This window comes from Lissotriton vulgaris, chromosome 5, assembly GCF_964263255.1.
Source record: "Lissotriton vulgaris chromosome 5, aLisVul1.2, whole genome shotgun sequence".
NCBI classification, from domain to species: Eukaryota; Metazoa; Chordata; class Amphibia; order Caudata; family Salamandridae; genus Lissotriton; species Lissotriton vulgaris.
In genome coordinates, this window is record NC_141693.1 from 1,325,493,178 (window position 1) to 1,325,519,520 (window position 26,343).

The following is a 26,343-nucleotide window of genomic DNA, read 5'->3' on the forward strand; positions in this document are numbered from 1 at the left end:
ATCATCCCGACAGGCCTTACTGCCCATGATCGAACATCTGATCAAATCTCTACTACATCCTTTGATTGACAAAATCACCACGTTGGGGGATAGGCTGACGGGGTTGGAGAACTCAATCAAATCCCACCTGAAATCTTCCACACATGCTGTAATACCTCATTGCCCTCCGATAACTGCTTCTTTAAACCCGCCCAAACTGATTACATCCCATGAAGCGGTTTCTACCCAATTATCAGTCCCCACCTCCATGCCTCCAATCATTCCCAAAGTCCCCCCCAATCCAACGAAAGCGCGTCACATTTCTCCAAAACTTGAGCGCACCACCCACATACACTTACCAGAGGCAGCCCCTTTTGTAACTGTTCTCTCGGGAGTCCCTGAACTAACACAAGGTAAAGCTGAGAGACAATATGAGCTGATGAATAAGGTCAAGTTCTGGTTAACTAAAAACAGACCTCTGCCCCATCACCTTGATGGTAGAATAATAAGTGTCCGGAGGGTGGGCTGGCTTGGTCCCCTCAAAAAAGACATCTCAGGCGATCTGATCCTGATACGATTTAGGAGCAGACACATCGTGCCATATATGCAAACTTGGTTACCTCAAAAAGGCGATGGACTTATTTGCACCTGGAACCTACATGACTTCTACCCAAATACCTCCTACATGCTTTCCCCTAGACCCCAGGGTATGGACAACAATTTAGTGGGTAGAGGAACTTATTTAACTAAGGGCGGTAGTTTTCCTGTGGTTTTTAACTGCCTCAAACCGTCGCACAACAGTTTTATGTACCGTAACTATCAAATTTTTTAGAACACTGTTACCACTAATGATGTCTAAAAGCTGTGTAAAGTATGTTATTACCAAAGATTGTTATGTTCAAATGGAGGGCTAAAGTCCTTTTATTCTTTTAACTGTGTAACTTAAAATCATTATGTGATTTTTGTATGCACGTTTCCTTTTATAATGCAATGTATTTTCTACGGAGTATATGAAATGTACTGCCTATAAACTATTAGTTTCATTATGTGACCTTGCGACCCATATAATGTATATTGTGAAACTGTAATGTAATCATAATGTTTTTTATGCATCTTTTATGGTATTTAACATACCAAAATAATTTATTGAAAAAAAATTGAGTGTGTGTGAGAATTCTCATTTGTAGCTGCTCTTTTCGAGGTACTGGGTGTAGTCCTTTGTGGAAACAGTGATAGTAATGGATGCACTGGAGAAGTAAGATATGGTGGTGCAGCTGGGGTCACTATAGAAGATTCTTAAACAGCAGCAGAAGGTGATGCTTGACAAAGACTTTTGGGATGTCCTAGGTGAATCTGAGATGTGTACCATCAGAGGAGTGACAATCCTGTAGGATGAATAAGCTTGTAAATATTGGGAATCAGAAGTGCCAGGTTGGCATCTGGACTCCAACTTCTTCTGCCATGATGAAGAAATCTGAAGTGGTAAGTGGCTAGAAAAAACAAGTTACTTACTGTACACTGTGGTTCTCCAGTATTGATATCTTTCATAGATTCACATGCTCGTATCTTCCCCATCGTCATGGTGGGAGTCTTGCGGTAGTTAGAAAAGAAGTACCATAAAAAATACATAGAAACCACCAAAAGGAAATAAAAACGTTGACATTCGTCATCCTCTTTATGTAGGTCCAAACTTCGTCCAATATTAGACCAGCCGTAGACCTCAATTCCCCAGTCAGAGCCACCAGACCTCAGATTTTGCGCACAAGTGTGCTAAGGTAAAGAAATAACATGAGATCGGAAGTGGCAAGCCTAGAAGGGGAGGAGGGAGGGCCGCACGTGAATCTATGAAAGATATCAATAATGGAGAACCACAGCGTACAGGTAAGTAACTTGTTTTTTCTCCAGTATTGAATATTTCATAGATTCACATGCTTGTATCAGAGTAGTTAGCAGTATAATTACATTCGTTTTCAACTAGGCGAAGACCTTCATATGCAATAAAAGAAACATATTGAAAAATATACTAATACATATTAATCATGAATCCAAGTATATCGTAAAATAGCAAATAAACTGCGACTGTCCCTTAAGCAAACACATGTCTCAGGACAGCTTGACCCACTGCAGCGTCCGCTTTCCATGCCGAGTCTAGGCAGTAATGCTTCGTGAATGTATGCAGATTGGACCATGTTGCCGCTCTACAAATGTCTGGAAGCGACACACCAGCAAACAAGGCTGTAAGGGCTGCCATCTTCCTCGTGGAGTGCGCAGACACTTCTGCAGACAAAGACTTTCCAGGCTTGTTGTGGCAGAAAACAATCGCAGAGGAAATCCGATGTGCAGTACTGCTCCTTGAAAGGGCTTGACCCTTCCGTGGTAAAGTAAAGAACACAAATAACTGATCGATTTACTGAAAGTCTTTGTTCTATGTACGTAGAACTTGATGCATTGTTTGATATCCAAAGAGTGCAATGCTCTTTCTGCGGCAGCTGAAGTGTTCCCAAAATATGTGGTAAGCACAACTGGTTCATTCAAGTGAAATGAAGTTGGAACTTTGGGAATGAATTGAGGATTTGTTCTCAATAAAAGTTTATCCTGTCTGAATTGAAGGAAAGGTGCAGCAATCGTGAAAACCTGAATTTCAGAAAGTGTTCTAGCCGACGTGATGGCTAAAAGGAGAGCCGTTTTCCAAGAAACATATTTTAAATGAGACTTATGTATGGGCTCAAAAGGCAGTTTCATCAATTGAGCTAGTACTGTGTTTAATTCCCATGGAACTGCAGGGTGCTTTACGGGTGGGAAAACCCTGAAGAGTCCTTCCATAAACTCCTTAACAATTCTTGTTGACCACAAAGAAAGTTCACCTTGTTTTCTGCGAAACCTGGAAATTGCTGCCAAGTGTACTTTGATTGATGAGTGCGCCAATTTTGATTTAGCTAAGTGAAGTAAGTAAGGCAACAACTGTTCCGGCGTTGATAGCAATGGATGCAATTCCTTCTCCTCGCACCAATGGCAGAATCTCTTCCATTTTTGAGCATATGACTTGTTAGTGGAAGGAGCTCTGGCCCGCTGTAAAATAGACCTGCAATCCTGAGTGATGTTTAAGTCTGTGAATTCATAGCCATGAGGTTCCAAGCTGACAAACTTAGAGACTTTATTTGAGGATGAACATTTTGACCGTTGTTCATTGAGAGTAGGTTTGGCAGTGGTGGAAAGTGAATGTGCGGTGATAGCAAGCACAGGAGAAGCTCTGTGTACCAAAACAGCGTCGGCCATGCCAGAGCTTTGAGAATGAGATGACATGGTTCTTTGTTCATCGTCAACAACACTCTGGGGATGAGGGGAAACGGCTGGAACGCATAGGCGAAAGTTTCGGTCCACCACATCTACAGAGCGTTCCCCCAGGAGTTCTGAGGAAACCTGCTGGCGAACTTCTTGCTCTTCTTGTTGATTTCTTTTGCAAAAGAGCCTGTGTTGGAGTGCCCCACAGTTTGAAGACTCTTCTCAGCTGGACTACATTTAACTCCCATTTGTGACATTGGGAATTGGTTCTGCTTAGAGAATCTGCACAATCGTTGTCCACGCCCGGAACATGCTCTATTTGCAATGTTATGTAGTGATGAATTAGCCGCCTCTAAATTTCCTGGGCTTGTTCTGATAATGTGAGAGACCGGTACCCCCTTGTTTGGCAAGATAGAACAATGTTGTGGTGTTGTCTGTTCTTACTAAAACGGAGGATCCCTGGATTCTGGGAAGAAAAGCATGCAACCCCAGAAAAACTACCCTTAGTTCTACAAGATTGATGTATGAATGTGTTTCCGGAAGGGACCATTTTCTGTGTATTTAAAATTCCTGGAAATGCGCATCCAACTGTCCATTGAAGCATCCGTTTTCATAATATAATGAGGCTGTGCTGGTTGGAACGAGAGGCCTGGAGAGATATTGATTTCTTTTTCCCACTATGACAGAGACTGTTTTATTGTCTGAGAGAGAGAGATGATGTCCTTGAATGAGCCGTGCACCTGCACCAACTGCATGTTTAACTGCTCCTGGAGAGGCCTCATGTGCAGCCGACAATTTGAAATCAACAGGATGCATGATGATAGCATCCCCAGAAATTACTTGAATACTCTCACAGAAGTGGACACTTTTGTGCGCAGAAGGGATGCTAAGAGCATTATCTTGAGCTTCTGATCTGAAGTAGGATACGCCTTCATTGACTTTGTGTTTAGAAGAGCCCCTAGAAAAACACGCTTCCGGTCTTGGTATCAAGTGTGACTTCTCCATGTTAAGTTGTAAGCCCAGAGACTTGAAGAGCCACTGACAAGCCTGCGTAGATTTTCTGGTAGAGTGAAATGTAGCACCCTTCACTAGCCAGTCGTCCAGGTAGGGGTAAATCTGGTGTCCTGTCTTCTCAGAAAAGCTGCTACCAGAGCCATACATTTCATGAAAACTCTGGGCACTGAGCGAAGGCTGAATGGCAAGACTTTGACCTGGTAGTGATCCCCAGCCACCCATAATCTTAGGAATTGGCGATGCTTTGCATGAATGAGAATGTGAAAGTATGCGTCCAAGAGATCGAGGGACGCTATAAAATCTCCCTAGTTTAATAATAAGAGAATCTCTTGAAGGGATAACATTCTGAATGATTGTTTCTTGATGTATTTGTTTAGCTGCCTGAGGTCCATGACCTGCCCCCATTTCCCGCATTGTTTCTTTATTATGAAGAACTTGGAATAAAAGCCTTTCCCTAGTTGCCCGAAAGGCACTTTTTCTATCACCCCTTTCTTTAGCAGCGTCGAAAAATCTTGCCTTAACGAAGACAGATGATGATGATGCGTTTTTCTTGGAGTTTGAGTTCGAGGAGGTTTGAGGACAAATTCCAAGGTATGGCCGTGTTGGATGATGTCCAGCATCCATTTGTCATTTGTGATGGTATGTCATTGATTCAGAAATGGAGTGAGGCGATGAGACCGAAGGTGTTCAGAGTGAAATGAGATGGCTGGCGGAAGATAAACGTCACTGACATCTTGAGAAATCCTGTAATTTTCCTCGTCCTGCAGGCTTGCGTCTAGCTGATTGCAAGACATGTTGGAGGACCGAAATTGCTGCTGTTGCTGTCCTCCATATTGTGATCTGTAACTCTGACCATATGGCTGATATCTGTAAGATTGATAAGACGGTCTTTGTTGGAACTGACCTCTTCCTCTAGCTCCACAAAACGACTGAAAATACCTTTGTTGTAGCGTGCCCATGGAACGTGCAGTCTCAGTATCCTTTTTGATGCCCTGTAGCTCTTCGTCTATGTGTTTTCCGAAGAGGTTTTCCCCATCAAAGGGCATGTCCAGCACTTTTGATTGAACGTCGGGGCGAAAAGACGTTGCTCAAAGCCAGCCCTGTCTACAAAGGACTGCGGAACCTGCCAATTTTCTGACAGCAATAGAAGACAGATCCATTGCGGAGTCAATCACCTCCGAAGACGCTCTAGAACCCTCCTACAGGAGATCTTTTGCTTCTCTCTTTTTGTCGTAAGGAAGGAGTTCGAGAAGAGGAGCCAGGTATGACCATAACTGACGGTCATACCTTCCCAAGATTGCTAAGGCGTTAGAGGCCTTGATAGCAGTAGCCGCAATAGTAGCAAAGCATTTGCCAATGCTGTCTGGAGGCATCGAACAAGGAGATTGAGGATTCCTGGAACACCTCTGGGCAGCCTGCATTATTACTGAATCCGGAAAAGGATGGCCAATCATACATGCTGCAGCAGAATCAGCTGCCTTGTATTTCTTATCCATCCTCAGTAACACAGCAGGAACGGAGGCTGGGTTCTTCATTATCTTCAAACCTTCAATCCAAATGTGGTCCACAATCGGAATGGATCTAACTGATTTCTTTGATGAATCTTTAAAATCCTAAAGAAAACATTCGGTTTACATCACAGGCAGAGGCAAATCAAACCTTTTAGAAGCTTTCTCAAGTACTTCATGAAAGCCCCCAATATCTCCCGGGGGAGGGGGGAGTCGCCAGGGGAGGGGAAGTCGATGGTGAAGATGGAGCCACAGAATCATTTCATTCTTGGCTATGAAGGTCCGGATTCTGAGTGAGCTCTCCTTCACTCTCAATGTAATCATCCTGTATTGTAATACACAGAGGAGCCTGTTTCTCAACCTGTGCAACAGGCAGTGAAGTAACTATTGGTGGAGGCGGAGCAACTTGAATACTTGGACCGCCGGGTGTCAATGGAACCGGAGCATGGGTGTCTGGAAATCTTTTATAATAGTTGTTTAACATATGTCTAAGGTCCATGACCAAGGAGAGTGGGACCAGCATGGAATCTCTCCGAACCTCCTGACGTTCTTCATAAGCCTCATAAGGAAAGTACTCCTGAAATGAGTCATAACGTTGGGCTTGAGGACAACCTGAAAATGAATAATCCCCTCCCATATATTCTGATTGTCCTTGCACTTCCTCTTCCTCATCAGTGTCCTGGCATTTGACTCTGAGGTGTGAGGGACTGTAAGTGGGACCAAAAAAGACTTTCATATCTTGATTCCTCTGTATCAAGAAGGTGAGAAGTCAGCAATGGTGAGATCTTGGATAAAGGTGACAATCCTGGTGATTTTGAAACTAAATGCAGACTTTTTTTATCCGTTGATGATGGAAGACGCCTGATAATAATCGTCGTCGATACTGGCCGAGAAGGTGATTTGAACACTGCCGTCGATGGAGCGCCCGTCGACGGGGCCGTCGATGCCCTCGAAGATGGCGATGGTGTTTCCGTCGACAAATTCGTAGACACAGTGTACGTCATCGTCGACAAAGCCGGCACATTGAAATCGTCGTTAATGTGCTCGTCGATGATGCCATCACCACGGCCGTCAACGAAGCAGTTGTTGGCACAGAAGTTGGGGATTTAGAAGAAGTTCTCAATGACGGGTCCGTCAATGGTGCTTTCTTCGTCGACGAGACCTGTTTGAGAGGTGTGACATGCAGAGAGGCAGCAGATGATTTCTTCAGGGCTGAATCTTTAGGCTTAATGGCTGTCTTTTCGGCAGTGGAGGATTTTTCTGCCTTTAAATTCTTTAAATCAGCCATTAATGAGATAGACCCTAATTTATATGCTTTCTCTCAACTGAGGGTGGCCCAGGGCTCTTTCCGACATCAGATTCTGATTTTGATTTCTTTTTCTGGAGCCAAAACAACAACCTGGCCTCTTGTCTTTTAGTGTCTTAGCTGAAAAAGTTCTACAGTATTTACAGGCTTTGGCTGTATGTTTAGGATAGAGGCAATAAAGTCAGTTTTTATGGGGATCTTCAGAAAAAAGCATTGCCTTTCCACAGGATAAAGGGTCTGAAAAGCCTCTTAGAACCCTCAGACATCCTTACAGTAAAGAAGGTAGAAAACAATACCTTGATGTGAATTCAAGCAGCGGCAAAAGTTCACTCACTGACAAACTTTGCAGAGCTCATGGACACTCCCTTACACACGACGTGCAGTTAGAAATCTGAGGTCTGGTGGCTCTGACTGGTCGAAGTTTGGACCTATATAAAGATAATGATGAATGTCAAAGTTTTTCTTTCCTTTTGGTGGTTTCTATGTACTTCTATGGTACTTCTTTTCTAACTACTGTAAGACTCCCACCATGACGACGGGGAAGAAACAAACATGTGAATCTATGAAAGATTCAATACTGGAGAATCAGTAATATCTTTCACACTTAGAAGAAACATGTTAGCCTTCATAAATTGGTATAGTAATTAATCACTATACGCAATACTATCCCAAGATGGCTGCTCACTGTTGTGTTTAATTTTTTACGTATTCTTCATTGTAGGCATTGTTCTTTTTTTACTTTTATCATTTTAATTTGTCTTTTATATGCTTCTTGAGGTTATCTGCTCATTCCAGTTGTTGGTTGAGTGGATGAATGTAAGAATGAATTAATGAGTAAGTGAATGGATGTAAGAGTGCAAGGGTAAGGGACAAAGTGCATGTATGATGAAGTATATAAGATATTGAGAACCTAAACTCCCCAGTACCTGCAGAGGCGCTTTAAGATTTGAGACCGATATATTAGCAATGCCAATGCTTGTTGAACTATTTTCCAGTGTAAAAGCCTTAAATGTCAATTTCAGTGCTACACTATCCTCGCAACAGTAGCCAGAAAAAAACAGGCAATGGATACATATGATGGGATACTGCTGAAATGAGGGTCCTTAAAGTAGCACTATCTGTTTACAGCCTCAAAAGCTGCAGCCTATCTACCTGCATTGTCCATATTGCCTTTCCTTTTTCCTGTAAAAAGATTTGTGAAAGAGTTTTTTCTCTGGTCATTAGTTCAGTAGTAGTGACATTTTTCATTAAGGTTTGGCTCTTAGTTTTTTAAAGAACAATAAACAAAATGTGACAAATATAACCTGAAGATATGCTGAAAATAATTTTCTTTAATTTTGAAATCGTTAACTTACCTGTAGGCATACTAAAAGTGCTGCGGAATCCTATGCATGAGCGTGACTATCAACACTAGAGAAGAAACAAGGTTAACTGCCAAGGTTTCACTGTAGGGACAAGATTACAGGGAAAGCTACAGCTGAGTGCTACACCCAAATCCCACTTCTCACATGAATTCCATTTAAATGCATACCTTAGCATCTCTGTCCGCAAACTTCTGGAACATATTGGCGTAGATTATGCGATCCCGCTCATTGTGCTCCTTGGCCTTTCTTTGGCAAACTGCTATCTGGGATTTGGCCGCCTTGTTCTGGGGGTTCACCTCCAGCACTCTCTCAAAGTCCAATCTGGCAAGTTCAAACTCATTCATGAGGAGTCTTGCTTCCCCCCTGCGGTATAGGCCCTTCTCGTTTGCCTGATCCAAACCAAGAGCCTGCAGAAGAAGCAAGACAAATTAAATGGCTTTCTTCTACGCTGCAGCCTCTGTTTTAGCTAAATTACCAAATTAATAAAACATTACTTAACGGTAAAGAAGGATCTTGCGCTTTGGTATTGTCGTTAGATAAATGTACTTACATTTCCCTCAACTGTCAGCATGGATAGTAACGAGTGCAAAACCTACCAGTCACACACATATCAAACGCTCGATGAAGGGAAAGGATAAGTTACTTACCTGTAATCCTAGTTCTCTTCCAGGGGTATCCTCATCAAAGTCATAAGCACATGAATATTTCCGGCCATGTGCGGAACCCCGGGAACACATCACATATATGTGAAAACCACATATGTAGATATATATATATATATATATATATATATATATATATATATATATATATGTATGTATGTATGTATGTATGTATGTATGTATGTATGTATATATATATATATATATATATATATATATATATATATATATATATATATATATATATATATATATATATATATATATATATATATATATACTTACTTCCAAAGGTAACTTCTGTCTAAGAAACCCAGAAGGACACTGAGGGGATTAAGGGGAAAGTCGCTTTATTTCAAATAACATGCGGCATGATGCATTTCGACAATAAGTCTTCTTCGGATGCCTTCGCAAGTGAGATTCAGGTTGCACCTTGATTTTAACCTTCGTGGCTCCTCCCATGGTGTTGGAGTACAGCTGGCCCCAGTTAGCAACTTGTAGTTTCTGTTGCGTAATCCCTAGTCAGAGACTACTCTTCCCATAAGACACCAGATTAGGAAATGTCTTCTCTGGGGCTCTTTGACATAATCACGCTGTCCATGCCATTTTCGAGGTGAAGTGTGCAGCCCGATAAATGTCTTTTATTTCAAGGTCGGTCCCCCGGCACTCTGCCTCAAAGTCCTTTCAGCTGCAGGATTCCGGAACATCGGTTCAATGTCCGTGTTCCCCCGTCATGTCCGGGTTGCTTCATCGCAAAAATCACTAGCTGGCATGTTCAGTGAGGCGTTCCGAGATTGAAAATCAAGTTCATTGAAAAGCAAAAACGCCAGGCATACCTCGGAGTCTTGCGAGTGGGTCCTTCCACGCGTGACTGGCTTACGCGCTTAAAAACACTTCCAAAGGTAACTTCTGTCTAAGAAACCCAGAAGGACACTGATATATTATATATATATAACCACACAATGCAGAACCATTAGTGTAGAAAACTGAAAAGCTTACTCACAGCAACACTTAGAATAAACTGGTGCCATGCCTTTAAGGCAGCCATGACTCCTAGCTTCCCATCATGCTTCAGGGGTGACAGTTAGGTCAGTTGTTCTTTGTGGAGACCCGCAGACCATTTTACAAAGAGATGATATGTATCATGTTCACTTGCCCGGGGAGGCGGGTGAGTTGCTTATGACTTTGATGAGGATACCCCTGGAAGAGAACTAGGATTACAGGTAAGTAACTTAACCTTCTCTTCCAGGGGATCCTCATCAATAGCCATAAGCACATGAATAGAATAGCAAGCCCAACCCCTCATCCTGCGGGCAAGTGAACAGAGTATAATCAGGATACATAGCAGCCATAAGGCATATATACAGACTCCAATAGGTTAGCATTGGAACAGATTCCTCAAGGAGCCCTGGCCCACTTGGGTATCTGCCCTAGAGTCAGAATACAGACAATAATGTCTGGTAAATGTATGGACCGATTTCCAAGTTACAGCCTTTCAAATCTCTGCTATCGGTACATTGTGTAAGAATACAATCGTAGCAACCTAGCCCCTAGTAGAGTGAGCCTTAGGGAAGGCAAACAGAGGCTTGTTCGGTACTTGGTAGGCCAACTTTATACAAGATACTATCCATCTTGAAATGCATCTTTTAGAAGCTGAGAAGCCTGTTCTATCAGAGCCTTAGTTTACAAACAATTTATCAGCCTTTCTAATGGATTTTGTTGCCTCCATATAGAATTTGAGAACCCTCTTGAGGTCTAGTGAATGAAGAAAGCTTTCCGCTGGTGTAGCAGGATTGGGAAAGAAAGAGGGTAAAGAAACTGTCTGATTAACATGGAAGTCAGACAAAACCTTGGGCAGGAAGGAAGGATGAGTTCAGATAACCACCCTATTGTGGTGGAAAACTGTATATGGTTCCTTAGAACAGAGTGCTTGTATTTCACTCACTCTGCTTGCTGATGTAATCACCACTAGAAAGGCTGCTTTCCAAGTAAGGTGTTGTAATGTGGCCTTAGGAATGAGTTCAAATGGAGGACCCATCAATTTGGACAAGACTAGATTCAACTCCCAAGGAGGAGAAGGAGGTCGAACAGGAGGATAAATCTTCTTCAACCCCTGTAGGAAGTCCCTAACTACCTGAAGCTGAAAGAAAGAAGATTGGTTAGGTGATTTACGATATGCTGCGATAGCAACCCAGATTTGGCCAAGTAGAGTAGATACAGCAAGATTACCTCTTCTTTTCCGCTAACTGGACTACAACCATTACAGATACACCACAAGTAAAACCTTTTCCATTTAAGAGAGTATGAGGTTCTTGTGGATTGTCTCTTTGACTCCTTCAAAATGTTCATGCATTCCTGAGGGAGGTTCAACTGTCCAAACTGCAGGACTTCAGGAGCCATTCTTTTAAGCTCAGCGAGGGAAGGCTGGCGTGCAGAATCTTCCCAACCATTTTGGTGAGAAGGTCCGGCCAGCACGGAAGTTTTTGATGTGGGCGAACCGAGAGCTGCAACAGTTCCGGATACCACCAGTGGCGAGGCCAGTCCAGTGCTATGAGTATCATTGCCATTCTGGATCTGATCAGTTTGGCTACAACCTTCGGAATGAGAGGGAGGGGGGAAAGGTGTATGCAAATGTCCCTGACCAGTCTATCAAAAGAGCATTCTCCCTTGTTCCTAGTCGGTAAAACCTGGATGCGAAGGCGTGGCATTTTCTGTTTTGATCGTCTATAAATAGGTTGATGAAAGGAAGACACCATTGATGAAAAATGTCCGCCACTACTTTGTCATTGAGCACCCAGTCTTCTTGCTCCTCGAAGTGACGACTGAGGGCATCTGCTCGCACGTTCTGGTCTCCTGGTAGATGCACTGCCGTGATCGATAGGTTCCTGGCTAGCAGCCAGTGCCAGGTCACCTGGGATTCGAGAGACAGAGGGCGTGTTCCACCTTGATTGTTCAGGTAATACATGGTGGTTGTATTGTCCATTTGTATTAAGATCATTCCGGATTGAAAAGCCTTGAGGGCTAAATGAACCGCCCACAGTTCCAACATGTTGCTATAATATGTCTGCTCTCTGATGGTACATCTGCCCTGAGTTTGTAGATGATCTAGATGCGCTCCCCAACCCTGAAGCAAGGCATCCGTGATCAGGGATTGTTGTGGCAAAGGTTGATGGAATGCGACTCCCACCAGCAGGCTCTGTGATTGCAGCCATCAGAGAATGGACTTCTTTGCTGTGGGAGAGAGGAGAATCCGGTCGTTCCACAGACCCACAGATTGGTCCCATTTGTCTTCGAGATCTTGCTACAATGGTCTTATCCACAATCTGGCATTGGGTATGAGAAAAATGCAAGAGGCCATCGACCCCAGCAGAGAAACCACCTGTCTTACTGATTGATGGCTGCTGAGCTTGGAGGAAGATGTTGCTTTTTCCTCTCATTGATGACAATCTCTCCTTTTCACTTTTCCAAGGTCGGAGTTTAGGTTGGAGCCCAGATAGTGTAGTGACTGGGTCGGTTGAAAAACCGATTTGTTCAGGTTGACATGCAGGTCTAAACGCTGAAGGAGATCCAGGCAGACGTGAAGTTGTTCCTGCACCATGTGAGATGATGCCTTCAACAGCCAGTCGTACAGATATGGATACACAAACAGACCTTGGCGATGTAATGCTGCCGCTACTACGGCAATGCGTTTTGTGTAAATATCCTCAGAGTAGATTTTAAGCCGAAAGGTAAGACCTTGAACTGGTAATACCCACCATGAACCGCAGGAACTTGCGATGTTGTGGTGTGATTGGAATTAGAAAGTACGCATCTTGGAGATTCACCGAACAGATCCAATCGCCTTTCCTCAGATGTGGAAATATTTGAATGAGCGCCAATATTCAAAACTTCTCCTTTTTTTTTTGTAAATCTTTTTATTGTTATAAAAAACGAAAAACAATAAGAGCGTATCAAGTGCAATGCAGTCCAAAACATACAAGCAATCAAACAATTGAAAGGTCGCAATATCGGCAGCCGTTGAAGCAGGACACTGAGACTTTAACACACATTTGACGAATCAGGATTATAAAACTAGCTAAGTTAGCCTATATCAATGCGTGCTGCCCACAGGCCCCTCCACCCACAAAATCAGGATATCAATGATCATTGCGCCCCTCGATACTAAAATTGTAAACAGGATAAAGTACAGACACTTGTATGCAAAAATGGACAAATCAAAATAATAGAACTCGCATCGGCACCTTAAAACTGAAAACAGAGTCAGGATATCCAGTAAGTAAAGAAAGAAAATAAAATTTTATTAAAAAAAACGAAACGCGCTCAACACCCCACCCCCCACCCTGCACCCTTGCATGTAGCTTATGCCTGACCCCAACTAGCAGTGTGCCTGTCGCCCTATCTAACCTACAAATACTAAAAGAAATAAGTGGAGGAGGGCCATTCGTACAGGCTCCCGCCCCTCCGCTAGTTCTAAGCCTCCCCCTATTACGGATATGTTATCATTTCACTATCAAGCGAAAATGAAGGGGAATACATTACTCGCAACATCATAGAGTGAATCCCACACTGCCACCATTTGAATACAAGTATTGAAACGATAGGCCGTTCTCAGCCATGACCCGCTCGATCAGGTACACAAATGTTCTTCAACCGAACAGCCGCCATCTTGAAAAATTCAAAAGAACAGTAGCGAGTCGGAAATAGCTGGGCTTTCTCAGTCTCATTGTTACTGGGTCCCATCTGTGTCTATAAGAACCACGGATGTTTTTTAAAGTCCGGGTGCACTGAGTCCGGAAAGGGAGAATGGGCCACCCTGTCGAACCACTCCTGAGTCATCACATGAGTCATCAGATGCATTGCCTGGTGCGATTTACCCTCAGTCAATAATAATATTGTGAGCACTAACACGACCGGGACCTCCAATACACAGGCATTAGCTAATTTACAATCCAGGGTCTCTCACGTCATTTGTTTTATGGGGTTGCTGGCCGCCATCAGTCCGGGTGGTGTGGATGTTGTTACTTCCGCCGTGTCATTGAATTGAACCAAAGCTATGTCACTATTTCCAAGTCCAAAAGCCATGGCGTCTAATTTGTGCTCCAAGGTTTGGGCTTTCCAATTCAGGGAGACATAAAGACCCTCGATCGCCGCCATTATATCCCCAAGCGTAGGTTCATCCCTGGTCAGCACTAGTTGATCCCCCTCGATAGGGAAATTCTGGTCCGGTCTTGGAGATCCCTTAGATAGGATATGTCGTCCCAGGTCATCCGTTCGAATTTTCTCAGACTTCTCGGAGGATCGGGTCCGATTCACACGAAGGCGGATATTGAGCGCCATTCGGCGCGTTTCGTTCACGGTCTATCCGTGGGCCCTTCGGGATAGACCCAGTAGAATCAGAAGCAAAGACACACGTTCCAACCCCTCTGCAGGCAAGGATATTGCGGAGCTGTCTTCAGGATATGCCCAAAACCATCGGGTCGCAGTTTAGACGGTGCCAAGCCGTTTATATTCCGGGCTCCGAGAACCAATTATTCAGCTTGCATCCGCAGTGTCATTGAGGTGCCCCACTTCGGTGCTAATCCATACAGATATTTGATGTTGGAATCGGACAAAATTTACTTCCATTCCGGTGGACCGGCTCCTCCCGAACTCTTATGGCCGATGTTGTTCAACTAGAAGCCGGGTGCATTCTTACTCGAGGCCCCGGCTTCAATGCTGATGTAGGCCGCAAACTTCAAGGCGACGTTTCTCCGTTCTCGAAGCAGGTGGAACTTTCGGGGTCACTCGGTGTAGCGTTATTTAGTTTCGTCTACCCGGGAGAGTTGCACAGGCACAGGATAACAGGCAGGATCTGGTAGCGGGATGAGAAGGTCTGTGGAGCCGGGAGCCCTAAGCGGCCATCTTGGTCGCCAGCTTGGCTCCTCCCCCCCGAAACTTCTCCTTTTTGATGAATTTGGTCAGAGAACATAGATCTAGAATTGGTCTGAACTTGTTCGGTTGGTCTTTTTTCTGAACAAGGAAGTATCTTGAGTAAACTCCCTTTCCTCTCTGTGCAGGAGGGACCTATTCTATTGGGTCAACACTTCCTGACGCAGGAGTTCTAGACGTAGATGATGAGATTTTACCGGAGGAATGTCTCTTGGGTACGTGCAAAAGCATAGTGCGTAACCATTTTTTAGTATATTCAGCACCCACTGATCTTTGGTTATGTTGCACCACTCTTGAATGTAATTTGAGATACTTCCTCCCACTGGAGTATGCAACGGTGCTAGAGGAAGCAGAAACTCATTGCTTCCCTGGAGTTTTTGTTGCAGAAGAGGACTGCTGTTGATGTCCTCCTCTTCTTCTTGAGGAATGACGGCCTTGGTACTGGGACTTATTCTGCTTGTTTTGTGACCATTGAGGGGTTTGAACCCTCAATTGGCAATTTTTCCAATTGTAGGGCCTGTATCATCGCTTAAACTCCCTTTTCTTCTCCAGGCCCACAGACTTTAAGGTGTCTAACTCAGCTTTCATTCTGGCCATTTCTTCATCTGTGTGTGCAAGGAACAGTGAGGGGCCAGAAAACGGAAGATTCAGGATGCGCTGTTGTGCCTCCAGTTTCAACGCTGTGAGGCGCAACCAGGAAGATCTTTGTGCACATATGCCATGTAAGCTGCCAGAGACGCACCATCTGCTGCAGTGCTGTTGACCTGGTTGGCCACCAGCGCACCTTCCTAAAGGATCTTGGAGAAGTCCTGTTGATCCTCCTTTGGGAGTTTGTCCTTGAAACGCTCGAGTGAATCCCATAAGGACATGTCATAACGGCCCAGCAGAGCCGCAGCCTTAGACACTAGAAGAGAAGAACCTGCAGAGCCACAAGCCTTCCGTCCCCAAGAATCCTGTGCTCTACTCTCTTTATCTGGCAGAGCGGAGGAGGAAGATGCAACTGCATGTGTTATGTTATATTATGTTAATTTCGATTTATATACCGCCAAATCACCGACAGGTAGTTTGGTTTGACTTGTTCCCATGATGCACTGGGACAGGGACAGACTAATTTGCATGTAGCCAGGTTCTGAGCTGGGATGGTGCAGTGAGCTAAAAATCGGTGATGGATCAAGCCCATATCTGTTGACTTGGGTAGGAGTATTCTGCTTATTTCAGAAACTCTGTCCATCACCACCCCCTTTTCTGAATCGTTTTTGTCCACCATAAGCATGGAAGGGTATACTCAGATGTGAGTCCCTTGCTCATTGCACCATCAGGATTCAAGCAAGCCGGGCCGATGACGGCTGTAATGCCAGAAACCGGTCCCCGGAAGCTTGTTTCCTTCCCAGTGAAAGAATTGGCTTGGTAGTTTGGTTTGCCCTGTTCCCATGATGCACTGGGACAGGGACAGACTAATTTGCATGTAGCCATGTTCTGAGCTGGGATGGTGCAGTGAGTTAAAAAACGGTGATGGATCAAGCCCTGATCTGTTGACTGGGTCGGAGTATTCTGCTTAATTCAGAAACTCTGTCCATCACCACCCCCTTTTCTGAATCGTTTTTGTCCACCATAAGCGTGGAAGGGTATACTCAGATGTGAGTCCATTGCTCATTGCACCATCAGGATTCAAGCAAGCCGGGCCGATGACGGCTGTAATGCCAGAAACCGGTCCCCGGAAGCTTGTTTCCTTCCCAGTGAAAGAATTGGCTTGGTAGTTTGGTTTGCCCTGTTCCCATGATGCACTGGGACAGGGACAGACTAATTTGCATGTAGCCAGGTTCTGAGCTGGGATGGTGCAGTGAGTTAAAAAACGGTGATGGATCAAGCCCTGATCTGTTGACTGGGTAGGAGTATTCTGCTTAATTCAGAAACTCTGTCCATCACCACCCCCTTTTCTGAATCGTTTTCGTCCACCATAAGCGTGGAAGGGTATACTCAGATGTGAGTCCATTGCTCATTGCACCATCAGGATTCAAGCAAGCCGGGCCGATGACGGCTGTAATGCCAGAAACCGGTCCCCGGAAGCTTGTTTCCTTCCCAGTGAAAGAATTGGCTTGGTAGTTTGGTTTGCCCTGTTCCCATGATGCACTGGGACAGGGACAGACTAATTTGCATGTAGCCAGGTTCTGAGCTGGGATGGTGCAGTGAGCTAAAAAACGGTGATGGATCAAGCCCTGATCTGTTGACTGGGTAGGATTTTTCTGCTTAATTCAGAAACTCTGTCCATCACCACCCCCTTTTCTGAATCGCTTTTGTCCATCATAAGCGTGGAAGGGTATACTCAGATGTGAGTCCCTTGCTCATTGCACCATCAGGATTCAAGCAAGCCGGGCCGATGACGGCTGTAATGCCAGAAACCGGTCCCTGGAAGCTTGTTTCCTTCCCAGTGAAAGAATTGGCTTGGTAGTTTGGTTTGCCCTGTTCCCATGATGCACTGGGACAGGGACAGACTAATTTGCATGTAGCCAGGTTCTGAGCTGGGATGGTGCAGTGAGCTAAAAAACGGTGATGGATCAAGCCCTGATCTGTTGACTGGGTAGGATTTTTCTGCTTAATTCAGAAACTCTGTCCATCACAACCCCCTTTTCTGAATCGCTTTTGTCCATCATAAGCGTGGAAGGGTATACTCAGATGTGAGTCCCTTGCTCATTGCACCATCAGGATTCAAACAAGCCGGGCCGATGACGGCTGTAATGCCAGAAACCGGTCCCCGGAAGCTTGTTTCCTTCCCAGTGAAAGAATTGGCTTGGTAGTTTGGTTTGCCCTGTTCCCATGATGCACTGGGACAGGGACAGACTAATTTGCATGTAGCCAGGTTCTGAGCTGGGATGGTGCAGTGAGCTAAAAAACGGTGATGGATCAAGCCCTGATCTGTTGACTGGGTAGGAGTATTCTGCTTAATTCAGAAACTCTGTCCATTACCACCCCCTTTTCTGAATCTTTTTTGTCCACCATAAGCGTGGAAGGGTATACTCAGATGTGAGTCCCTTGCTCATTGCACCATCGGGATTCAAGCAAGCCGGGCCGATGAGGGCTGTAATGCCAAAAACCGGTCCTTGGAAGCTTGTTTCCTTCCCAGTGAAAGAATTGGCTTGGTAGTTTGGTTTGCCCTGTTCCAATGATGCACTGGGACAGGGACAGACTAATTTGCATGTAGCCAGGTTCTGAGCTGGGATGGTTGTAGGAAGGGGGAGGCTCTAGTTGGCGCAGTGCAGCACTAGCGACAAGCAGGGACTCTCTCTTCCTCGTCAGGGCTGAGGGTTACCTTCCAGACAACCTCTGCTTACCCTCTAGGTAGTGTGGCTTAAGCAGTCGTAGGCTAATCTTTGGGGCACATAGGGTTAAACACTTGCAACAGTACACCTTTACAACCAACCCACCACACAACGAGACCAGACTGTATTCTTGTAAAAATATATATCTTTATATAGATTTTAAGCAGGCTTGTGAATACAGTCAATAACTTTACGAAGACGGTTGCAAGTTTACTTAATTCGGGTTACCACAGTTCTTATGGAAGTTCTCTTGAGGTCCGTAGACCGGTGTTATTCAAAGTTCTTGTGGAGCCGGCGGCTTCCAAGGGATCTGTCCCACGTCGCGTTGCCTTCCCGGGGTCGCTGATCGTTGCGGCTCTTCGGCCGAGCAGGTCACTGGTCGTCCGGGGCAGCGGTGTTCTGTGGCGGCAGGGTCCTTTCCTCGTCGTCCGCTCCGACCTTGGAGGCGGCGGCTGTGCGGTGGTGACAAGTGGCAGTACGGTCCCCAAGTGCAGGACGTACCCAGCCAAATGTCGGTGCAGCTGTGGGCTCACAGCTGGGCTGTCGGGCAGGCTTACCGACTGGGCGGATTCTCGTAGGGCAGTTGTCCGTCTTTGCAGGTGGGTGAGGGCTGGCTATGCCTTCACCTCGATAGCTTGGACCGGACGGGTCCTCCTTTGCTTTGCTCTCGGGCTCCCGGTGCAGTTGCGGTCACGGTGTTCGGGCCAGCGGCGGCTGGTCCTCGCTTTGCTTCTGCTGTTGCTCTGGGCCCCGGTCACGGTGGTCGGGAGGATGTTGATGCCTTAGAGGAGATTCCTCCGTCAGTGCTGCGGCGATGGTCAGCACCCGCAGTCGCTTTCCAAGGGGGTAGCGTCCACTGGTCCTGGGACGCTGGTCAGGGGGCAAGTTCAGTTGCAAGCCCTTGGAGATCTCTTTGCAGAGTTTGGCACAAGTAGCACAATAGTCTTTTCGTAGTCTTATTGTCTTCCTCTCCTTCAGCAGCAAGGCACCAGACACAGGCAAGAGTCAGCACCCTTCCTTGTCTCTCACGGTCCTTCTCGTAGGGCAGAGTCTTTCTGTGGCCCAAACCGGATCTAATTTTCAAGGAGCAGGGCTCCGTCTTTTATAGGCCAATTCTTTTGTTCTCGCAGGCCAGGGGGGCCTTTGCGCAGCCACTCTCAGTTCTGGAGTACCCCCGCGGGTGTACTCCGGCTTCTGCTTTCAGTGTGAGGGGCAGGCGCATCAGACGCCCCACAGGAGGTGGAGCCAGCATTGTCCGGACAGGAGTGGCCAGAGTACCTTGTTGATGGGGGCTTCGCCCTTCCTGGGCCAGGTGCCGGCAGAGTCATCCGCCGCTCCCCAGGAGGGTGGAGCCAGCATTGTGGAGGTCGAGCACAGTGACAGCTCGAGTCAAGAGGCACTCCTACCTCCCACTAAGGTGTAATCTGCGCATTCACCACCTGTCATCCCTCCAGCCTTGTCACTCACACATCCCAGACAGTCAGATACACACCAGCAGAGGCGGCTGAAATGGTTAAGCAAGCAAATGCTAACTTTCTAAAAGTAGCATTTGCAAACCCAGGATACTGAAATAAACTTGACTACAAGAAATATCTCCTTATCCTGAGTTCGGGCATACTAAACATGACTCACTACCATGCTCCTTGAGCCTGCGGGGGTTATAGGGTGTAATAACCCTTGCAGCCCAGTCTGGCCTAATGGAGCAGGTAGCCTTCAGTAGTGAAATACGGTCTTCGTTGTAAGTCACTACTAGGACATGCCACGCACATCAGGGCTTGTCCTACCTTGCACCTACAACGCACCCGGCCCGTAGGCCTACCATAGGGGTGACTAATATGTAGTCAAGGGAAGGGTCGGTGCGGGCAAGTGGGGACACTTGCCCAGCTAGCGTGACAGTACGAGACCGCACGCGGGTTCTGCGGTCGCAGTTCCCAGACACATCTTTACGGCTGCTTCGGTGGGTGGCGCAACCAGCGCTGCAGGCCCACCAGCAGTATTGGCATTTACAAGCCCCGGCACTCTCTCGTGCGCTTTACTAGGGACTAACAGTAAATCCAATGCACCAATCATGGATACCAATCGTATGTACAAGTTTACAGTAGGGAGCACTTGCACTGCGGCACGGATCAGCCGTGGCGCAGTGCCCTGAGTATCGGAAAACCAGCAAAACATCGGAGGCACATCAGCAAAAAGTGGAAGGGAGACTCACGCCAAGGTGCCAGGTCTAACATGTGTCCCCTCCAGCTGAAATGTGGGGGGAACTACCCTTCCCCAGGGAGTTCCACATCACTAAGGCGGAAAAATCTGGACAGACCGTCAGCGTTGGCGTGATCGGTGCCAGGGCGGTGTTCCACCGTAAAGTCCATACTCTGTAGAGAAATGGACCACCTCAACAGTTTCGGGTTCTCACCCCTCATTTGCATCAACCATCTGAGGGGCCTGTGGTCCGTCTGAACTCGGAAGTGAGACCCAAACAAGTAGGGTCTTAGCTTCTTCAGCGCCCAGACCACAGCAAATGCTTCACGCTCTATTGCACTCCACCTACTTTCCCGTGGAAGTAACCTCCGACTTATGAAGGCTACGGGTTGGTCAAAGCCCTCCTCAGTCATCTGTGAAAGAACAGCCCCTACACCATGCTCTGAAGCGTCTGTTTGCACAATGAACTCCTTGGAGAAATCTGGGGCCAGGAGCACGGGCGCCGTGCACATGGCAGTCTTCAGGGTGTCGAAAGCTTTCTGACAGGTGTCAGTCCAAATCACATTCCTGGGCTGCTTTTTCGAAGTCAGCTCTGTCAAGGGGGTCACGATCGTGCCATAGCCCTTGACAAACCTCCTGTAATACCCAGTAAGCCCCAGGAAGGCTCTCACTGCAGTCTGGGTCTTGGGGGGTTCCCAAGCCAGGATGGTTTCGATTTTGGGCTGCAAGGGGGCTACCTTGCCATTCCCAACTTGGTGTCCCAAGTACACCACTGAACCCTGCCCAATCTGGCACTTGCTTGCCTTGATTGTGAGGCCTGCTTTGCGCAGGGCCATCAACACTTCCCAGAGGTGTCGCAGGTGTTCGGGCCAGGTGCCGCTGAACACCGCGATGTCATCCAGGTAGGCGGCACTGAACTCGTCCAGTCCAGCCAACACCTGGTTGACCAATCTCTGAAAGGTGGCAGGGGCATTCTTCATTCCAAATGGCATAACCCGGAACTGGAAATGCCCATCTGGTGTAGAGAATGCCGACCTCTCCTTTGCCCCATCGGTCAAGGCGATCTGCCAGTACCCAGACGTCAAATCAAACGTGCTGAGAAACCGGGCAGCCCCTAGCCGATCAATGAGCTCGTCAGCTCTGGGGATGGGGTGCGCGTCAGTCTTCGTGACTGAATTGAGTCCTCTGTAGTCCACACAGAACCGGAGTTCGGGTGTGGCTCCCGGCGCAGCAGCCTTCGGAACCAAGACCACGGGGCTGGACCAAGGACTGCTGGAAGACTCAACCACCCCGAGGGCAAGCATCTTGGAGACCTCCTCCTTAATGCAGGCCCGGACCCTGTCAGTTACCCGGTAAGCCTTGTGCTTCACCGGTAAGCTGTCTCCAGTGTCCACATCATGGACGCACCAATCTGTGACACTCGGAACCAGGGAGAACAGGTCTGGAAACTGTCCCAGCAACTGGCGGCAGTCCTCCTGTTGTTCGGCGGTCAGGGAGGGTGAGAGGTTAACTCCATCCACTGACCCATCCTTCTCACAGGCCACCAAGAGGTCAGGAAGAGGCTCCGACTCCTCCTCCATCCCGTCATCGGTTGCCAACAACATGCCCACTTCGGACCTTCGCAAGTGGGGCTTGAGGCGGTTGACATGTAGGACCCGTAAAGGGTTCCTAGGCGTCTTCATGTCCACCAAGTATGTCACGGGGCTCTTGCGCTCCACAACCTCAAATGGTCCTGTCCACTTATCTTGAAGGGCGCAGGGCTGCTTTTTCGAAGTCAGCTCTGTCAAGGGGGTCACGATCGTGCCATAGCCCTTGACAAACCTCCTGTAATACCCAGTGAGCCCCAGGAAGGCTCTCACTGCAGTCTGGGTCTGGGATGGGGTCTGGCATGGGGTACAACCTGCTCTTGAGACACCAGGTGCTGCCTCACTGCAGTCACACTGGCTCCTGTGTCTCTAAGAGCCTCAGCTTCCTTACCATTGATGATCACTACCTGCCCATATTTCTTAGTGTTAGAGGGCAGGTAGTTCGTAGGGATCATCTCGCTGTCTCCTAACGAGACCAGGGTCATGTGAACGGGATCTCCACCCCCCGGGACCATCATTTCTTCTCCCAGGTGAACGCTAGTCACTTGTCGGGGCGGAGCACCAGTGGGTGCAGGTTTTCCAAATAGGCGACACTTGGGGTCACTGGATATGTGCCCAGGCTCGCCACATTTGAAACAATTGAAGGGCCCCTTTGGAACAGGTTTACCTGTCGGGGCCCCATTCTGCTTCGGGGGTGGGGGAGGCTGAGAACCCTGCTGCGGATTCCCCTGGGAACTACTTTGGGGGCCTTTTTGGAACCCTTTCTGTTTTCCCCCTTTGCCCCCCCCACTCTTCTGCTGGGGACCCTGCCCACTCTTGGCGGAATCTCCCATGGGACCCTTGTGGACCCTGGTGCTGAGCCAGCGGTCCGCCTCCTCAGCAAGCTTCCTCGGGTTGGACAGCTTGCTATCGATCAGGTGTTGGCGTAACTCAGGAAAACAGTGATCAGCCAAGTGCTCCCATGCAATTAAATCAAAGAGACCTTGAAAATCATTAACTTTGTTACCTTTCACCCAACCATCCAGTGCTCTGCAAAAGTAAGTCACATACTCCACATACGTATTCCCAGGCCGCTTAGTACATCCCCTAAACTTCTGTCTATACATCTCAGGGGTAAGCCCGTACCTGTTTAATAAAGCTTCTTTCATGTGGGCATAGGATCTCTGATTCTCAACGGGCAAATCTAGCAAGGTATCTCTCCCTTCGCTAAGGAACCTTCCCCACAACCCCGCTCCCCAATCCTTGTCAGGGACCCGGTGGGAGGACATGGCTACCTCGTATGCCCTAAACCACTGTCCTATGTCACCCCCCTTAAAGAACTCCTTAACTACGTCCTTCGGGATGTGCACTCTTGACTCTACCTGCACTGGCGATGTGCTGCCACCAGAGGGAGGCCGATCCAAGTCTCTCTCCTTGAGACTTATCTCCCTCATCTTGATTTCATAATCCATCTGATGCTTTCGCTCTTCCAGCGCCATTCTTTTGGTTTCCAGCTCCAGCTGGATTTTCAATTCTGCCAATTTCCTCTCGTGATTCCGGGTTTCCTTCCTGTCCGCCAGCTCCTCTGGCGACAGGCCTTTACCAAAGCTGTGCTCGCTGTCTTGCCTCTCGAGATCGATCAGATCCCCAGGTGCATTCTGCTCCGTCGTTGCATTCTGCTCGGCGAGGACGTCTTGCTCCTCCGGGGTCTTTCTGGACTCCACCCAGGCTTTCTGGGCCTTGTAGAGCTACGGTTTGTTTTTGCAGCCAGCGTGCGGAACTTTGAGTTTCCTACAGAAAAACTTCAGTTCAACTCTGGTGTACTTATCCAGCTTTGCGGCGTCCCACTCCACCTCCAACACCTCAGAGGTCGTGGACTCCGCTCCATCCAGGCTCTTTGTGCCCAGCATGGTTTCTGCACGCGGAATCTTCTTTCAAAAAGCAAAGTCTGTGGTTTAGTAACTGCACCGTAATCCTTGTGTAGTGGTCAGAAGCTCAGGTATAACTATCGCAAGTGTAAATTCGAAATCCTCACCGCTGCGTCCAATGTAGGAAGGGGGAGGCTCTAGTTGGCGCAGTGCAGCACTAGCGACAAGCAGGGACTCTCTCTTCCTCGTCAGGGCTGAGGGTTACCTTCCAGACAACCTCTGCTTACCCTCTAGGTAGTGTGGCTTAAGCAGTCGTAGGCTAATCTTTGGGGCACATAGGGTTAAACACTTGCAACAGTACACCTTTACAACCAACCCACCACACAACGAGACCAGACTGTATTCTTGTAAAAATATATATCTTTATATAGATTTTAAGCAGGCTTGTGAATACAGTCAATAACTTTACGAAGACGGTTGCAAGTTTACTTAATTCGGGTTACCACAGTTCTTATGGAAGTTCTCTTGAGGTCCGTAGACCGGTGTTATTCAAAGTTCTTGTGGAGCCGGCGGCTTCCAAGGGATCTGTCCCACGTCGCGTTGCCTTCCCGGGGTCGCTGATCGTTGCGGCTCTTCGGCCGAGCAGGTCACTGGTCGTCCGGGGCAGCGGTGTTCTGTGGCGGCAGGGTCCTTTCCTCGTCGTCCGCTCCGACCTTGGAGGCGGCGGCTGTGCGGTGGTGACAAGTGGCAGTACGGTCCCCAAGTGCAGGACGTACCCAGCCAAATGTCGGTGCAGCTGTGGGCTCACAGCTGGGCTGTCGGGCAGGCTTACCGACTGGGCGGATTCTCGTAGGGCAGTTGTCCGTCTTTGCAGGTGGGTGAGGGCTGGCTATGCCTTCACCTCGATAGCTTGGACCGGACGGGTCCTCCTTTGCTTTGCTCTCGGGCTCCCGGTGCAGTTGCGGTCACGGTGTTCGGGCCAGCGGCGGCTGGTCCTCGCTTTGCTTCTGCTGTTGCTCTGGGCCCCGGTCACGGTGGTCGGGAGGATGTTGATGCCTTAGAGGAGATTCCTCCGTCAGTGCTGCGGCGATGGTCAGCACCCGCAGTCGCTTTCCAAGGGGGTAGCGTCCACTGGTCCTGGGACGCTGGTCAGGGGGCAAGTTCAGTTGCAAGCCCTTGGAGATCTCTTTGCAGAGTTTGGCACAAGTAGCACAATAGTCTTTTCGTAGTCTTATTGTCTTCCTCTCCTTCAGCAGCAAGGCACCAGACACAGGCAAGAGTCAGCACCCTTCCTTGTCTCTCACGGTCCTTCTCGTAGGGCAGAGTCTTTCTGTGGCCCAAACCGGATCTAATTTTCAAGGAGCAGGGCTCCGTCTTTTATAGGCCAATTCTTTTGTTCTCGCAGGCCAGGGGGGCCTTTGCGCTGCCACTCTCAGTTCTGGAGTACCCCCGCGGGTGTACTCCGGCTTCTGCTTTCAGTGTGAGGGGCAGGCGCATCAGACGCCCCACAGGAGGTGGAGCCAGCATTGTCCGGACAGGAGTGGCCAGAGTACCTTGTTGATGGGGGCTTCGCCCTTCCTGGGCCAGGTGCCGGCAGAGTCATCCGCCGCTCCCCAGGAGGGTGGAGCCAGCATTGTGGAGGTCGAGCACAGTGACAGCTCGAGTCAAGAGGCACTCCTACCTCCCACTAAGGTGTAATCTGCGCATTCACCACCTGTCATCCCTCCAGCCTTGTCACTCACACATCCCAGACAGTCAGATACACACCAGCAGAGGCGGCTGAAATGGTTAAGCAAGCAAATGCTAACTTTCTAAAAGTAGCATTTGCAAACCCAGGATACTGAAATAAACTTGACTACAAGAAATATCTCCTTATCCTGAGTTCGGGCATACTAAACATGACTCACTACCATGCTCCTTGAGCCTGCGGGGGTTATAGGGTGTAATAACCCTCGCAGCCCAGTCTGGCCTAATGGAGCAGGTAGCCTTCAGTAGTGAAATACGGTCTTCGTTGTAAGTCACTACTAGGACATGCCACGCACATCAGGGCTTGTCCTACCTTGCACCTACAACGCACCCGGCCCGTAGGCCTACCATAGGGGTGACTAATATGTAGTCAAGGGAAGGGTCGGTGCGGGCAAGTGGGGACACTTGCCCAGCTAGCGTGACAGTACGAGACCGCACGCGGGTTCTGCGGTCGCAGTTCCCAGACACATCTTTACGGCTGCTTCGGTGGGTGGCGCAACCAGCGCTGCAGGCCCACCAGCAGTATTGGCATTTACAAGCCCCGGCACTCTCTCGTGCGCTTTACTAGGGACTAACAGTAAATCCAATGCACCAATCATGGATACCAA

General features: G+C 47.7%; 1 protein-coding gene across 4 annotated transcripts in view; it reads right to left on the minus strand.

The window, feature by feature from the left end:
- Positions 1 to 26,343, minus strand: part of FKBP5 (FKBP prolyl isomerase 5) — a 940,582-nt gene that overhangs the window by 44,543 nt on the left and 869,696 nt on the right. For all 4 annotated transcript variants that reach the window (XM_086923252.1, XM_086923254.1, XM_086923255.1 and 1 more), the window contains one exon: positions 8,621 to 8,860. In XM_086923252.1, the coding sequence (XP_086779378.1) occupies positions 8,621 to 8,860 (240 nt within the window). The remainder of the gene's footprint in view (positions 1 to 8,620; positions 8,861 to 26,343) is intronic.